General features: G+C 39.9%; 3 protein-coding genes across 5 annotated transcripts in view; 2 read left to right on the top strand and 1 right to left on the bottom strand.

Annotated features, from left to right (window-relative positions):
• Positions 1–472: 472 nt before the first annotated feature.
• Positions 473–4,498, bottom strand: ERp44 (Endoplasmic reticulum protein 44). Of its 2 annotated transcripts, XM_003695088.4 has the most exons (7): positions 4,340–4,490; positions 3,699–3,780; positions 3,446–3,601; positions 2,991–3,291; positions 2,811–2,858; positions 2,140–2,435; positions 473–2,053 (listed from the first exon to the last, which is right to left on the bottom strand). In XM_003695088.4, exons 1-7 carry the CDS (start codon positions 4,394–4,396, stop codon positions 1,710–1,712), a joined length of 1,284 nt encoding a protein of 427 aa, XP_003695136.1. In that variant the 5' UTR covers positions 4,397–4,490; the 3' UTR covers positions 473–1,709. The 2 variants fall into 2 exon arrangements, with proteins under 2 accessions (XP_003695136.1, XP_012343947.1); XM_012488493.3 differs by lacking the exon at positions 2,811–2,858 and having other exon boundaries at positions 4,340–4,498.
• Positions 4,499–8,669: 4,171 nt separating this feature from the next.
• Positions 8,670–13,233, top strand: LOC100866907 (uncharacterized). 2 transcript variants are annotated; one of them, XM_086907887.1, is made up of 3 exons: positions 8,670–10,925; positions 11,274–11,435; positions 11,923–13,233. In XM_086907887.1, exons 2-3 carry the CDS (start codon positions 11,409–11,411, stop codon positions 12,847–12,849), a joined length of 954 nt encoding a protein of 317 aa, XP_086764013.1. In that variant the 5' UTR covers positions 8,670–10,925; positions 11,274–11,408; the 3' UTR covers positions 12,850–13,233. The 2 variants fall into 2 exon arrangements, with proteins under 2 accessions (XP_086764013.1, XP_086764012.1); XM_086907886.1 differs by lacking the exon at positions 8,670–10,925 and having other exon boundaries at positions 10,934–11,435.
• A 1,059-nt stretch (positions 13,234–14,292) lies between these two features.
• The window catches only part of Sp1 (transcription factor Sp8), a 65,009-nt gene continuing 62,277 nt past the window's right edge, over positions 14,293–17,024 (top strand). The window contains exon 1 of the mRNA XM_086907884.1: positions 14,293–15,758. The gene's annotated coding sequence lies outside the window, so the exon portion shown is untranslated. The remainder of the gene's footprint in view (positions 15,759–17,024) is intronic.

The raw sequence follows: 17,024 nt of genomic DNA, 5'->3' as shown, positions 1-17,024 counted from the left end.
ACTCTTAGTTGGTAATGACAAAACTTTATCATGCATCTTTTAACATTTCTATTAATCTATTGTTGACGATTTATTAAAAATGTTCCTTTATATCTTCGTGGAAGATATTTTGTTCTCTAACTGCGGTACCTGCGATTGATGGTTCTTAATCAGATTTGCTCCACTCACGTTTCGTCGTAAAGTGGAAAAAACGGAAGTGCTGGAAATTGTGGCGAGAGTGAAGTATGTATGGTGTTAGCTGTATGAAATCATGTTACGTGTATTGTTATGTACTGTAAGATTAGAATACATCATAAAATGGTGATGGCGTGTACTGCTGGAATGTAATACATGTATCGAGTTATCCCTAAATACAGCCATTTTATAATGGATATTTATTCCATGTCCATTTTCCTTTCACCTGTAAGATATCTTTAAAAAAAAAAGTATATGAGGAAAAAGAAAGGAATAATGCAATAATAATAAACAATAATTTGTAGATATCTGACTTAGAAATTGTTTATTAACAGAAAAGTTAATACCATCATCCATACAAATTGGCTTCTTAGGAGTATCTTAGTACTATATCATACGAAATATTATTATTTTTTTTTTTTTTTCTTTTTTATTTATATTCAAACATTCTAAATATCGAAACACGTCGATGTATATCAATTCTAAAATACTTTACCCAAGAAGCGATTCATTTTAAACGAAACAATCGATTTCAAATTTTCACTCACTCACGCTTCAATATCGAAAATCGAACGCAATCGAACGCGATCGAATGTTCCCGCGCATTTCACTCAGCGTTCTCAACATACTCGCGATCATGTACTGCGATTTCACGTTGTGCTTAGTTTTGAAAAAAGTAATTAAAAAGTATCAAAAGGTGATCGTCTTAAGTGTTAACGTTTTGTTCGATAATTGAAATTTAATGAAGAGATTAGAGAATCTTGTAATTGAGAAGCATAAAAAGACGTGGGACAAAGGCCATATCGCAGCCATGATATCAACAGTACATTTGGTAGTGTAAAACTTAGGTTTGATTATATGGAACGATATATTACAACATTTTTACCTATCGTTGGGTAATTTCTTTGTATTCTTTTTTTCTTCTTTTTTCTCTTTTTCAATAATATTCTATAAATCGCGTTATAAGTTGAGATATAACATCTATTACACGAATATTGACACTGGGAGATTAACATCTCTGGCGTTCATTTATAGTTCCATTAAGAATTATTACCGTTTTTTAATATTTAATACGAAAAGAAAGATAATACAAAAAGCACGTGTTATGTAAAAATAGAATAAAATCTACTTATTTCCTGTAACGAAACCCGTTCGAAGGTTTCGACTATATATATATATATATGTATCGTGAATAATTTTTGTACAGGTTAGAGTTTAAATGTATATAACATTTGGTAGAAATCCAAACACTTTAGATTGGAATTACATACTTTCTTTTAAATTATTAGTATGAGATTGGCCGTGAAGATTTTTTTCCATTTAAAATAGACTAAATAAGCATTTAATTTTACTACAATACTGTATAAATGATTTTAAAAATGTTATCACGTCTATAACATTGATTAATATTTTTTTTTTTTTTTTTTTAATAATACAACGAATTTGGATTTTATCATTGTAAATAACTGTGAAAACTAACAAATTGCATAACCAAAGTCATACAAATCTTATCCTGAGTTTCATTAATTCTATTATTATAGTTCATCTTTGAGTAATGTATACCTGTTTTTGCTAGGTGCTAGTTTCTTAAATGTAGATTCTGGTGGAGTTGTAGGCACCTTAATTTGTCCAACAATTTCTCGTACTTCATTACTAGGATCTGGCCCATAATGAAATTCTCTATGTAACTTTCCTGAATATAAATCTCGTAGAAAAGCTTTTAGTTTTCCTTCTACATGAATATCATTAAAGTTTGGAAACAGGTACATATGTCTAAAACTATCTATGGCAATTAGAGGCAAATCTGCTGGAGTTTTTCCTAAATGATGTAGAGGATGAGCAAATTTCATACCATCTGCAGTTAAGAAATTTACATTTTCTGAAATATAAAATAAAATATAAAATATTATATTTGTGTTCCGAATCCTAATTGCGTTCCTATTGCGTTTCATCTATTTTACTCACGTTTCTCATCAAGTAATGTCCTTGATACTACATCTTTATACATTTTAACACTCTCAACATCATCAGGAGCATGAAACAATATAAGGAAAGGTAAATCTTCCTCCGTTAATTCCTCAGCATTCTCAAACGTGATTTCCCTCACAAAAGGAACACACTTTTCTTGTGCCCAAACATTTAATTCATCAAAATTGTTCAAACTTCCGTGATACGTTTCATCTTCATCATTAGAAAGTGCCTTATCAGATCGGAAGACAATTATAGGTTCTCCTGGAGGGTGCATAGCTTTGCTTGCATTCCTAATTATATTTTCAACATTTAAAAATTATGCCTTCTTTACATACATATATATAGTTTTATTTATAATATAATTATTAAATAAGATTGCAAAGCAAAATATTTAAAAAGAAAATATATTAAACATTGCATATAATTTATGTATAACACAATAATATAAAGATAATAATAGAAATATAATAGAATATAAATAAATAATAAAGTACATATACATAAATGTACAATAAATATAGATATATGCATATCTGAGATATCTTAGATGTGCATATATAGAGAATAAAAAAGAAAAAAAAAACATTGCGTTTATAGTTTTAACTTTGTAAATAAACACAAAGATAGCCAATTCCTATCTATATCTCATTTAATATTTTACTTACAAAAAGTGAAAATGTTCCCCAATTTCACAGTTTTGTGCTGAGCATGTGCTTGTTATAGGAAAGAATAGAATAGTTACACATATTACTTGTACAAGTATTGAAAAGAATTTCTTTGGAAACAATAAATTGATACATATTGATCACCTATATAATTTTATTAAATTACATTAAAATTCTTACCCAAAGCCAACATGGAATTGGCAATCATCCTTGAGATTTGTAGCAACTCTCCTAAACATTTCATATTCAGGAACATCCTTTCTATCAAAATATCCAATGATCATTCTTTTTTTATCATCTAAATTAGTTAATTCCTTTAAATCATAAAATTCCTTAATAGGATCCTCCAATTGTTTCTTTATAAATTCCTCAAAAGCTTCTACAGATCGCTGTCCTCTATATTCTCGCTTGGTTGGTTGACCATTTCTTATAACTTTTAAAGTTGGATACTTAGTGATATGGAATCTTGAAGCAATAGAAGCTGAAAAACAATTTTTTATTTATATATATATATATAATATAATATTATATATATATAATAATATAATATTATATATATAATAAATTTTATTCACAAAATTAATTTAATTTTATATAATTTATTTGTTTTTTTATTTTTAATTACGTTTACTCACATTCCCTTTCACAATCTACTTTTGCCATTACAACTTTTCCTGGTTCAGGAAATGCATTTTTTATTTTATTTGCAGCTTCTTCAAAAATAGGAGCTAACGAATTGCTAAAACGGCACCACTGTGCGTAAAAATTTATAAATACCAATTCATTTGTTGCTAGAACAACATAACGTAATATTTATGTCATTATAATAGATTAAAAAATTCTTATCTATTATCGGATTATCAATGCATTTATTAACATACAACTTACCAAGCGTCATATCGATATTTTGTTGAGTAAGCGATAAAGCGCCTTCATTAGTATCGTTTGCGAAATTATGTGGCAAAAACGCCTAAAAAACGAAATATTTTATTTAATTACACGTTGTCATATATATGCGAAAAATTTACGAAGCAATTAAATGTATTTGAAAAACATGAGCGCGCGTTAAATATTGGAATATTTAATACGTCATATTTAGATAAGATAATTTAAGTTGGGAAGGGTAAATTAAAAATAACAAAAATTATATTAATTGAATTAAAAATTATATTTTTATTTTCTAATAATGTCTTTATTGGATTTTTTTCCTCCCATATAATGCATTCAATAACTTCAAAATTTAAATTATTAAATAACATATGTATATAATAATTTAATTTTTTGAAAAGTTTGTTTGGTAAAATTTTGAGGTTATTTTATGTATATATGTACAGGTTATGCCGCTTTATAAACAATAAAATTAGGTTCGCTGTCATTGAGATCATCCTAACTTTAACGGGTTATAATAACGGGAGATGAACTTTCTAAAATTCGTAGTCAAATACGTGTCACAACATGTATAGCTGGCAATATTCAAAATTTTCTATCAATTCTTTAATAAACAGTACTTTATTTTAATTGATACTCACCAATAAACAGGCAAATATAAGTACTTTGAAGTCAAAAATATCACAGAAGACCAACATGTTGTGATCTTATATTATAAATTTAATCAGGCAACACTTTTTTGAATCACCATCAGTAACCAGCTGCCTTCGCGTCAAATGTCATGAAATTTGCAGTAAATCGAACTCTAGTAAAATATTATCGATGTATCGATTTAACAGTGATGACACGAGCATCATATAAATTCTCTATGTCGAAGTTGTATCTATCTTGTTTCTCTATTTAATTTATGTTTCGTATCATTAGGTCTCGTTTTAATCCCTATCCTTCAATATTCCGCTGTTCCTATTTTCTCTAGATAGTAAATTTTAGTAATTTTTACATCGTAAGCATTGCCATAGTATTTCCCTAACAGCGAACCAATCGTATTCTATTACGTCCAAACACATCGTCGATAAAATTCCCTAGATCGCTCGAATCTTTAGCGGGAATTTTAAGTTTCTAGTTAATTATATATTAATTATATATATAGTTAATTATATATACTATTATAACTTTAGGAATTTTAATCTTGATAAATCTCCCTTTAACATATTAAAACATTTTGTATTACATGTATTATATACATAATGTACATAAAATATACTAATAATGGAGGATGGCTTGGAAGATAATTTTTAAAATATAACATATTAATTTACATAGATTTACATAATTTACATATAGAGAATTTAAATTCTATATATAAATTCTATAAATTCTATATAATTCTATATATTTAAATTCTCTATTCTATATTAATTTACATCTATAGAGAATTTAAATATCTGTTCTTGGAAAATCTAATTATATTTGATTGACAAGTAAAAGTAAGTTGAAAGTATCGATACTCTAGGTCTGATAAACCGAGAAAAATTCAATAGGTTTTAGAAAGTTTCGAAAGATAATTTATTATGCAAAACCGCTAGGATTTTTCTCTTCGCACAACCGCAACTATTTTCACGTTCTAACTCTCCTCTTTTCCTTAACAATCGGAGAACATTTGCCTTGCCAAAAGATGAACAATTGTTCCTCTATCCGCAATAAACGTACCTGCCTAGAGAATCTATCACGAGAAATACAATAAAACAATTATATGTCCGTAATCTCCGTGTAAAAATGAATTATTTGCTACATAGAAAACAACAATAAAGTTTTCCGGGTATTTTGTCTCTCTGTAGCTCTGTATGACTTTTACGAATCTTTCTAGCTTCCCGAGAAAATTTCAATGTTCAAACACCTGGTTGAATTCTACCAGTCCTAGACGTTATAATCCCCATTGAACGAGTACGGGAGCTCTATAGGCACGAACTCCAACAATAATTTATGGCTACACTGCTCGAACGGGTATGCTGTCGTGCAAGCTACGGCTTAACCGTAATTTACAACAAAATCCAATTTTCCCAATTCCATAGATCTACGACCGACGTGTTGTTGTTCTCTAAAGCAAAGTAGTGTTCTTAACATTTTCTCAATCAAATCGAATATTTCTTTTCTCTTCTTTGAAATAAATATCTTTGAAATATCATAAAAAATTTAAACTTTTTAATACGAATACCTCTGAAATAGAATTGAACTCAGTCGACTCAGTTGACATTAGTTTCCGTCAATAGCTCGGCTCAGGAAACGACAAGTCGGAATGACTTTGACTTCATAGAGACCTTTTCCTTTTTCTTGCCGACGTTTTCAGTCCTCTCTGCAGGGGGGAGATGTATTTTAAATATATCCATGTCAGTCTTACGTCCGAATGGATAATATCGTCCATATACAAGAGAGTTTCTTGTCGAACGTTTCTTCTTGGAATATCGCTTAAAAAAAATTTTTGCGACAAAACACACGTAATATAATTTCTACGTGTATATTATCAATCACACGCGACGATCCTTCGTACAAATTGGCCTAACTTTAACGCGTTAAGGTGACACTTATTTGCCGGCACTATTTCTTTGACATCAGATCGGGTGCACCGCTGGATACTAGTTGAACAAACGAGTCTGTTGAAAGATAAAACCACACAATACGCTACAGGATTCTGCATTCGACAATATGTATTTCCCTTCCGAGAAAAACTGACGTGACTTCAAGGGCGGCACTGACCTTTGCCATGACAAAACGTGCCGACTTTCTCTCTCTCTCCCCCCTCCAAAAAAACAAGGAGAGACACTGCGTTCGATCGGATCGACAATTTCGTTCTATTTTTCATCCTTGTTCATTCAAAAATTGTTATAAAAATTTATTAGATGGATGATAAATTGTCGCTTGTAAAACGAAATCGAAAGAAAATCAAAGGGAATATTATTCTTTGGCAAAGTCGTTAATTTTTATATCAGCGGCCGTTTACGATTTTACCTGGAACAACGTGGGATCATAGACCTGGAAGGAAGCGACTATCCCATTTTTAATATCCGTTTGACTCGATGGGACGGGATGTACACGGATGTGCCGATCAAACAGGTTATTCACAGTCGTTTAGGTTCCTTCGTGATTCGTTCCCGGAAGTTGGAACACAAATCATATTCGGTCCAGAATTCTTTTTCCTTTTTTTCTTTAACTTTGGGGCGATCCTGACCTATCGTCCCGCCGCACCCTTGCGCACAAAAGCGGCCGGTCGGCAACGATTGAGATAATAGAGAAACCACGATTTGCTCCCTGTTAATTAAAATCTATCGATGAAAGATGAGCCGACGAAGGGTGAAGAAAAAGAGGAAGAACATAGAAGAAGCAATGTTTCTTCTCTCTCGAAGCTCCTTTCTCCAAGATTTCTCCCTTTTGAAACTTACTGCAATTTTAAGTCGGATTAGATTTATCCTCATTGTTCGTCGTGTAGCTGATAAATCATTCTTATCTTTCTCCGTTAATCTACGAATTTTTCCAGATTTTCCTTGAAACGGGTTCTTTGATTTCCAACGAGACGATCACAAACACCGAATCAATCGTAATGAATCCGCGCGACAATGCGACGGCTCCCTTTGAGCTGTGGATATTCTCACGGGTTCCATAATATCTTCAGATTCTCGGTTTCTTTCCTCTTCTATTTTTTTCTTCCTCTTCTTTCTCTTTCTTCATCTCAAACGCAACAGGTCGTATTGTGACGAGGGTGTCACACCGTTGGAGCGGGGGATTGGCGCGAAGGGACCCCTCCGGCTCCGATTCTTCCGTGTCCAGGACCAAGAACAAATTTATGGACTTGGGATCCACGTTTTATGTGGAACACAGGTACGCGCTTCCCTCTTGTTCTCGCACCTTCTCGCGCGTCCTTAATTCGTCCCCTTAAAAAATATATATATATATATATTTCGTTCGATAATTGTTTGAGCCAAGTTGATTGGTTGTTGTATCAACCGACTTAGCGATCTACCGATACTTTCGCCTAAACGAAACGATCTATAACAAATGATTCGGACGGGAGAAGAATCGTTGTTACACGAAATCGTTTTCTCTCTTCGAGTGATTAATGACGAAGAACGAGAATGTTTGCTCATCCCTTTTGTCCTGTGAACAGGTAAAGCGTTATTATAATATCTGTTCCAGAAACATTAGATACTTGGGTACGTATTTAACAGTGAAAACTTTAATAATATTCGTATTTGATTTTGCAATTAATGAATCAATGGTGCATCTTGGCCAAATATTTAACCGTGGCGAGCCAGGTAAGAAGTGTAAATGTGACTCGTGTCAATCGTATTAATCGGTTTGCGTGTACCAATCATCTTTAATCTCTTGTTTACAGCCTCGTAATCCGTAAACCCGATTAGCCGCGATGTACGAACCAGAAGATCCGACTAATCTCGTGGCAAGGTGCTACAAGTGCGATCCGATCCTCGAACAGGGCCCCTTCTTCTTCCCTTGAAGTCGTGAGCGACCACGTTACGCCGATCATCGTGTGAAAACTGCAAAGTCCTCGCTCCATTAGCTCCGAAGGCTGGTCCTATTGTCGGGTCTATTGTCGGGGAACGTGGCCCTCTCCCTCTCTCTCTCTCTCTCTCTCTCTTCTCATCTCGTTTTTTTTCTTTCTTTTTTGCCCCCTCCTTCTTACTCTTCCACCATTTTCTTTTTTCCAGATCCAGAGAAACCCTGGTCAAGACTGGTGACCTGGTGATCCCGATGGTCTTCCTTCGGCCAGGTAAATCGCGTATTAAAATTGACCCGTAGGGGAAGGAAGAAAAACGCTCGAGACCCCCCCTAATGACGTCTCTCTCTGACCGTCATCAGGAAAATGACGCCTCGAGCGCGTGTAAATACTCATGGAATTTCGTGGAAAGGATTTCTTAGGGGGGGAAATAGAAACGTAACTGGTTTAATCGGTGGAAGCAATTTTCAATTGCGTTTTATCGCAATGAATTAATTCGTTTGCCGTGAGATGGCAGTTCGAGTACTACGAATCCGTACGAAATAACAAAGTCCAAAGTGTATATACTCTCAAACGAGAATTTTTCGACTGTGCAAATTTAGATATTGTTTCGCGTGCGCGCATAAATTTAGAGAGAGAGAGAGAGACGCGAGAAAATCAGAGGCAGGCGATTTCTTATTATTGCGGACAGTCGAAATCTGACCTGCTCCGTCCTTCCGATTTGCATCGGTCCACCGCTTCTGAATGTCCCCTGAAAACGCGCGGCTTGTTCGCAGAAACATGGAACGTCCCCGAGCGAATGCACAAAGCGCACTTTACACCCCCGCAGTTCCGTTTACCCGATTTGACACACCGTCAAAAACATTGTCCGCATTGCAATCGTCGTTTCTTCGAAACTTGTGATTTAAAGAAAAGAAATTCTAGAAACAACGACAAGTGTGTGTCTTTTCTTATCCAATCGTGGAAACAAGCATAGAATGATAAGAACGATACGTTTCACGAGGAACAATAATGGAAAATAGAAGGGTATATGGAGAGGGAAAATTTTGGAAAAATTCTCATCCCTCGTGGGAGTACTGTTTACCGGTGGAGCAATTTACCCCTAACCGCGATGTTAAGCGGCTTATTAGGGGACAATGGGGGTTAGCGGAGGAAAGTAAAGGGTTGCTCGGGGCGTGCCCCCCACCTTTCACTCTTCCATTGCTGCCGCAAGCAAGCGAGATTTGCGGACAATGTTGCATCTCTGCCGGACATGTGTCAACCACCATCGTCCGATTTCCACGCTTTTCTGTCAATATGGGATGACAACCCCCTCGAGAGAGAGAGAGAGAGAGAGAATATTGCAGAAGATCGATGGCCTCTGGCCTCTGTCCTCGTACACGTGACGATAATATTTCCTACGCGTATACCGGAAATTGATAATCTTTTTCCGGTGTGCGGCCGACGCGCATGCATCGCGTATCGGCGCAAACGCTTATAACGTTGTTGTTGTTGAAAACTCGTCGACGAGCTTTATCGAATCACGGATAAAAAATATAACGCAAAAGTCTGGATGGAAATGGAAATTAATAAATTTTTGCATCTGAAACGTTGTTTCGACACGTGTGAATAGCAGATAAGAGCGCCCTTGGTCGAAAGGCAGGGTTCGTGATGCTATCACGAAAAAAGCCGGGTTAAAGCTGAGTAAACATGGATTGGAAGATGATTCGATAAAGAATTCCGCCGGTGTTATATTCGAGAATGGAAAGAGACGTTGACAGAAGACAGCGGGCAACCGGATCAGCGGCCAGAGCAAAGTCTCTCCTTTTGTGGAAAAGTTATCTTGTACAAGTGCAACAAGCGTTTGTTCCTCTTTCGCCAGATTTGTTCGCAGTTCCACCTGCGGGCCGGACACCTCCTGTGAACACCATTGTGCAATAATGGCGGCCTATCTGATCAGTAGCGCAAAAGTGTCGTCACTTGGTCCTGGCGATGATCGCTTTACGACCACCATAAACCGACACTTTATGCAGCTTGTGCATAAACCAGCTCGGCTCGAGTCGGCACGACGCATTGTGAACGCTCCCTGCCAACGTTCCGTTCGGATCTTTTATAGATTTATGGCACGACGTACGCCACAAAGCATGCCGAGAATCTTGGAAAGAGGAACCTCGTTATCACGTCGCGGGCCCCTCCACGCTTTGATACGCCCTTTGCAAATCTCGTCCGCCCCCTTTCAACGGCATCAAAGAAACCCTAAATACCGTGAAAATTTTTTAACTTCCAACTCCTTTCACCTATTATTATCACGTTGCACCGGCCTCCGTTTCGAATTCCGAAAAATAAAAGAAAGTTTCAATTTTTTTGACGAATTTCTACGAATGGGATCGAATGATTCACGAATCAAAATTAATCCAATCCTCCTCGAGTGATTCTCATCTCGATTTATTTAACCAGCAAACGCAATAAAACGAAAAAGAGTCAAACGTGTTTTACCGATCGAGACTACTACCGATCCTCCTACAAATACTCGATCGAAAGAAAAATTTTGCGACGAAACGGGTAGTGCCGATTCCGAAACGAAGGATTCCGTATACGTGTCTGCACGACGATTTGTGAAACTAGATGCCTTCTAGAGAAAGAAAGAGAGAGAGAGAAAGAGAGAGACAGAGAGAGAACCGTAGGATTGACGAAGGCTTTCCTCGATGGCATGGGGCAGCCCCCAGGGACGACCACAAAAGGTGCGTAGCCTCGATCCTCTATCCTCGGAACGCAGGGTTGATTTATGGGTGGAGGGGAGGGCGCATGCGCACCAGGCCGCAGGATTCACTGGGGTCTATCCCCACCTCGATAGAGAAACCCGGCAGAGCATTCAGCCTCCTCCCTTCTTCCTTGGTTCCTTGTCCACTCGGTTATTAAAACCGAGGCGACACGGTCGCCAACTAGCAATTATCTGGCGAACGCTCGGAGCCGCGCACACTCCGATCCGCGACACAACTATTTCTCGAGTGTTCTTTCCTTCGTTCTTCTTTCGTTTTACGTTTTCGTTTTTCGTTTTCACTCTCTCTCTTTCTTTTTCTTCTTTTTAGTAGCGTAAGTAGTGAAACAACGAGAGAAACTGAACCGTGAAATTATTTTGCAACGACGATTCGTCCCGCGGACACGCGCCGAATCGGGCAGAGGAGTATAATTACTTCCGAAGGTTCCGCATCGAAAGTGAAGTGATGGCACAAGTGATGCAGTATCAACAGGTCCGTAACACAATGAATCTGTGCATAAATACAGCGTTTGTTTCGTAACGCGGTTTAATTACAGTGTCAAATGTGATGATCGATCGTGTGCAATGGTTATTGTTATTTTGAAAAAAAAGATAGAGATGGGATCGAGAAAATTTCGAATATTTATTTGAACAATCAATCGGATCGTTTGATTTTTCTTCTATAATATCCGATATGTAAATATATATATATACATACATATTTTCGATCAGTCTCGTCAAACGTCACGTGTTTACATTCTCGAATTCTACCGGTACATTTTTCTTTCTTTCTTTCTTTTTTTTTCCAACTCGTACAATTCGAGGATATAACGAAAAAGAAAGGAAACGTTGTGCGACGAGTACCTTTACATATCTTTATACGATCCCATTTCTATCGCGCCAAAGTGACTGCCTCTACGCGATCAATTTGAAATCAATTTTTGAGGGATTTATAAAACTTGTATTTGTACCCGTTATAGATGTGCATGCCCCCGATGCCAGGCATGGCGGCCATGCCAAACCTTGCAATGCCGATCCATCAATCCGCCGCAATCGATTACGGAAGTTCGTCCATCCACTATCAACCGTACAATCCCGGGTTGAGCGGTCATCACCTTCAGACGGGCCAGTCCGCCTACTGGTACCCGCCGACTGGTCCCACCACGAGCCACAGCCAAATTACGGAGCCGCTCACGCCGCCGGCGTACACGATGACGAGTGTCGCGGGCAGCACGACCCACTCGTGGACGAGCCACTCGACGACCCACCACCAGCTTCCTCAGCCTCAGCTGATCCCGCCGATGCAGCATTACCCGCTGCCGCCGAGCCCTCCCGACCACCTCCCCCCAAGCCCCCAGGACCACCACCACTCCCCCTATCAATGGCCCCTCACGCCGCCCGCCGACCATCACTTCCTGGAGGATCCCTCCGGGAAATCGAGCGGGAGGAAGTGCATAAGATGCCGGTGCCCGAACTGCCAGACGGACAATGGGGGTGGCCAGCTCGGTGTGGACGGGAAGAGGCAACACGTGTGCCACGTGCCGGGATGCGGCAAAGTGTACGGGAAGACCTCTCATTTGAAGGCGCATCTGAGATGGCACACGGGCGAGAGGCCGTTCGTCTGCAACTGGCTGTTCTGCGGCAAGAGGTTCACCAGGAGCGACGAGTTGCAGCGTCATCTTCGTACGCACACGGGGGAGAAGAGGTTCGCCTGCCCCACGTGCGGGAAGAGGTTCATGAGGAGCGACCACTTGACGAAACACGTGAAAACGCACGAGAATCAGAGGAAGAAGAGTAGTTCCGCGGGGGGGGCCAAGAAGGAGTCTGACAAGGAGAACTCGATGCCTGGACCCGCGCAAAATTCTGCGTATCCCTCGGTCGGTGGTGGACAGTACGCTATGATTTAGACGAGGGGAGGGAGGAGGGGGGGAATTATTGAAATCATTGAAATTCCCCCTTTTCTGAAGTATAGGAGCGAGTATATTCGCGTTTTGTAAATAATTTTATCCGTGAAAAAGTTCCTTCTACTACGTCATACTTGTATTATTAATTACTGTATATAGAAAATTACTGTATATATTTTTGTAAAATATCATTCATATGATTGTATACGAACGAGAGAACGAGAGAGAGAGAGAGAGAGAGAGAGAGAGAGAGAGAGAGTTGATGCTTATAACAAAAGTAAGAAGAAAGAAAGAAAGAAAGAGAGAAAAAAAAAAAGGATATAAAAACGACCTTCGATTTCGAAATCAGTATTAAAATGGCAGTAATTTTAAAACTGCTCGATAAAATAATGTGTTTCTTTTATAGAATGGGGGCCGATAATCGAAAGGAACGGGGATAAATTTTAATACCCGAGCCTGACACAATTCATACAATAATAACGAATCATTCCCCCGTCGTATATCAGATTCCTCCACGACATCTTCCTGTCATACGATACATCGTGAGTCCCGCCCAACAGGCACAATACGATGTCAGACACTTTGGAAACGTTAGCCCTTCGCACGATGATTTCCTACTACCTGGCAGGTGTTTCTTAAAAGAAAAAAAAAAAAAAAAAAAAAAAGGAAAAAAAAATATCATTTCACTCGTGAAAGCTATCCCTGGCTACTTCTCTTTTCTCTCGTGAAAATGAAAGAAAAATGTATTTGGGGTTTTCTTTTTCTTTTCTTCCTCTTTATTTTATTTTTTTTTTTTTTTTTAACAAACACGGAACGAACGACAACGCTGCAATAATAATACGAGGGAAAGAATTTCACTCGTACCACCACGAGGGAAATCGTGGGGCGTCGTACGGCACTGTCATCGCCGTACTCTCATTCGTATTCGCGCCAAGAGATGGCTGCACTGTGAATGGAAAGAGGCCGCGTAGGCCCATTAAGGGGGCGGCGCGCCGTAGCCCCGTTGCCCCGGCAAGGATTCATGGCTGGCACCGTGGAGAGGCGAAAGGTAGAGGCAAAGGAGAGGCAGACGCGATGATAGAGGAGGCGCGCGAGAGAGGGAAAGCTAGATAGGGAAAGGAGAAAGAAAAATTGGTTTTAAGAGGTAGGAAAGTGAGAGGGAGAGGAGTGGATAGGTGGGCGCCCGTCGGAGGAGGGGGAGGGGAGTTACGAAAAAGCGGAATGAAACGAAGAGGAAAAAAAGGAAGGAGAGAAAGAAAGAAAGGAAGGGAAAAAAGGAGGCAGCCGCGGAGCAAATTATAGGGAAAAATAGGGGAGGGACGAGGCAGAGGAGGCACACACAACACAAGCCTCCGTGGTGTGTGCCACTCGATGGTGGAAGACGATCAGGTGGATGGGTGGAAGGGTAGGAGGGGAGGAGGGGAGGAGGGGTGGCGCCACGGCAATTCCAGGCTCGCGTTCAACGTTCGCCGTGGAGTACCGCGGATAGCCGCGAAGTTAGTACGCAAGAGATTCAAACAGAGTGACGAGGGACTACTCCCGGCTCGCCTCACCTGTTTGCCGCCTTCTCTTCGTGCTGCGAGGAACAACCACGAGGAACAGGAAAACCGCGCGCGCCGCGAGGAAAGGCACGACACTACCGGCGAGAGTTGTTGGACGAGCGTTTGTTGGCTTGCCGGAAGCGCGATAAAGACCTGCAGCTTTGTCTTGCGCCACCATCAGCGGGAGGGAGAAGGAGGAAGAAAGAGAGAGAGAGAGAGAGAAAGAGACGACAAGTACGACGGTATACACGCAACTCTCTCTCTTACGTGTTACGCGCGGTCAGTGCGAGAGGCTGCGACGTGCCGCGAGCATGCGTCTGCGACGGACGGCCCTTAAGGCGGATACGCACCACGCCGACTCGTCGTCGTCGTTCGTCGTCGTCGTCGTTGTTCGTTGTACTCGTGAATGCTCGCTTTTCCCATCCATCGTTGCGGAACACGCGATGCACGCGTTGATATTGTCCGAGGGACGACGGCAAAGAATGGACGAACAGGTTCGTAGCCGCGCGCATGTCACCGATCGAGTGAACGAAACGGGCCTCGATTTTTCGATCGATCGCGTCGCGCTCGTGTTAACCCCGTTTCGAAACGAGCCATGATCGTGAACGAGATCGCTCGTTCCTCGCTCTTTTCGAAAACCCTTTCGAAAAAGCCACTCCTTCGATTGTCATCTCGCGTCATGCCGATAAACATTGGACGGACGGTGGCTCGATCTCTTCGCACCTGTGTTTAACGACACGAACATTTCGAAGAAATCCTCGCTTCACGCGTTCATCATCGAGTGCGCGAAAAAAAATTTTCGGGGGGAGGGAGACGGGGGGGGAGGGAGGAGGAGGAGGAGGAGGAGGAGGAGGAGGAGAAAAATTTCGACGTATTTTTACGGCTTAACGTACAATCTTCGATGACTCGGCCGTGGAAATACGTTGGAATTCGCACGCCCGAAACCGAGCGAGGCGGTTTGTTTTGTTTCGCTGGCTCGAGATACTCCGTTTCTGTTTTCGTACTTTCGAAGGGCGCGCGGCGTGGAAAATTTGCCAGTCGATCCGTAGCAACGACGCAATACACTACTGACTCGTGGGAAGAAGACTCATTTCGGTTGATCGGGCAGTGATTTGAAGTTTTGTGACACGGTGTGTGCGCGTGTGTGTGTGTGTGTGCGCGCGCGCGCGCGCGTGGGTGTCCTTTTTATCGGCCAGTGGACCGATCCGTGTCGAACGGATAAAATATCGTTTCCTCGGAACTGCGTACGAGCGATTTGTCAAGATTTTTTGGATCCACGAGGTGAATCGAACCGGCAAGCTGGACGCGGAGGTCGGAGGCGGCGGAAGCCGCAGGGGTATCAGCCCTCCAACGCACCTCGGCAACATAAACGTGAGTTTTCCTTTTATTTGATATTTCTTCCTTTTTTTTTCTTTCTCTTTCCTTCTTTTACAACATTTTACGTCGTATTTTTTGATGATTTTGTTTTTCTTTTCTTTTTTTTTTTTTTGTTTCTCGTTTTCTCGTTTGCCACAAATTCGCAACGCGTCGATCGAGTATATGTTTAAAAAGATTGCGCGTTAACGATGGAACGATGTGTGAATAAGCGCGAAAAAAATTTATCGTACTTTCTTAATTATTTCCTAACGTTGCGACACGTGTACCGAGGTGAAATTGTTAAAACCCACAATTACGTGTGACGTTTCATAAAGCAAGCAATTTGTAGAACGACGTATATCGATCGTCCATTTATCGAGGACACTTATGTATTTTCCTTGTTTCACCGTAATCGCGATCATTATTTCGAAATTACAGAATAGCAAATTAAATTTCCGTGTCTGCTTGTTCCATTCTAATTCGTCGTATATTTTGTCTAAATATATATATATATATATATATATATATATATATATATGTGCGTGTGTGTGTGTGTGTCCGTCTTATAATTTGCGATTTATAATAGGCGTAATTGGCACTCCTTCCTAACAAAGAGAAAAAAGTGCTCGTGATGCTTTAATTTCACGTTTGTTCAAGTTTCCGTATACGCGATAAAGGATTATTTAATCGGTTAATGGTAGGCAATTATCGATAAGAAAATGTAATGGCGTTTACGTTTCTCTACGGTTTTCGTCGCGAGAAGGTCTTTCTCTCTCTTCCTTTCAAATTTCCTTTCAAAATTCAACAACCCTTGAGACACCCTATCTTCCATATTGGCGGTATATCCTGGCGGTTAAAGTTAATTCCTAATAACCCTGTTTTTCGTTGCTCGAATTTATATCCGAAGGGAATCCTGCTAGTCAATCCTAGCCGTATATAGTATAGTAAACGTTGCTGTGTTGCTACGCCCGTTTCACGCCCACCATACATCATGCGTTGTGCTCGGGCCCTACCTGTCGACGTGTATATACGTCGTTTCAAATGTGTGTTGCGCGTTTATTCTTAATAAATTTTCGTGTTCGGTAGAAACTTGGTACTTGGAGATATTCGTCTTCCCTGTAAAAAAAGGTTTCTCCTTTAGGCGGATAACCTTTTTCACCCTTTCTTTCTTTCTTCGACGAATAAACGCGCGAAATCGCGGAAATATTTCCTTCCTCTTGTGCAGAAGAGAGAGAGAGAGAGAGAGAGAGAGAGAGAGAGAGAGAGAGATGTTCGCCCCGT

Source organism: Apis florea, unplaced genomic scaffold (assembly GCF_048593485.1).
Source record: "Apis florea isolate Af1SG1 unplaced genomic scaffold, ASM4859348v1 contig_2989_pilon, whole genome shotgun sequence".
In the NCBI taxonomy this organism is placed as follows: Eukaryota; Metazoa; Arthropoda; class Insecta; order Hymenoptera; family Apidae; genus Apis; species Apis florea.
This window is presented reverse-complemented; position numbering and strand designations above follow the sequence as displayed.

Bases quoted from the DNA above. Each gene is read 5' to 3' on its own strand.
- LOC100866907 (XM_086907887.1), top strand. From the start codon at position 11,409: ATGGCACAAGTGATGCAGTATCAACAG. The intron at 11,436-11,922 runs GTCCGTAACACA...TACCCGTTATAG, and splicing joins AAGTGATGCAGTATCAACAG to ATGTGCATGCCCCCGATGCC.
- ERp44 (XM_003695088.4), bottom strand. From the start codon at position 4,396: ATGTTGGTCTTCTGTGATATTTTTGACTTCAAAGTACTTATATTTGCC. The intron at 3,602-3,698 runs GTAAGTTGTATG...ATGTTGTTCTAG, and splicing joins AAATATCGATATGACGCTTG to CAACAAATGAATTGGTATTT. The intron at 2,054-2,139 runs GTGAGTAAAATA...TTTATATTTCAG, and splicing joins GACATTACTTGATGAGAAAC to AAAATGTAAATTTCTTAACT.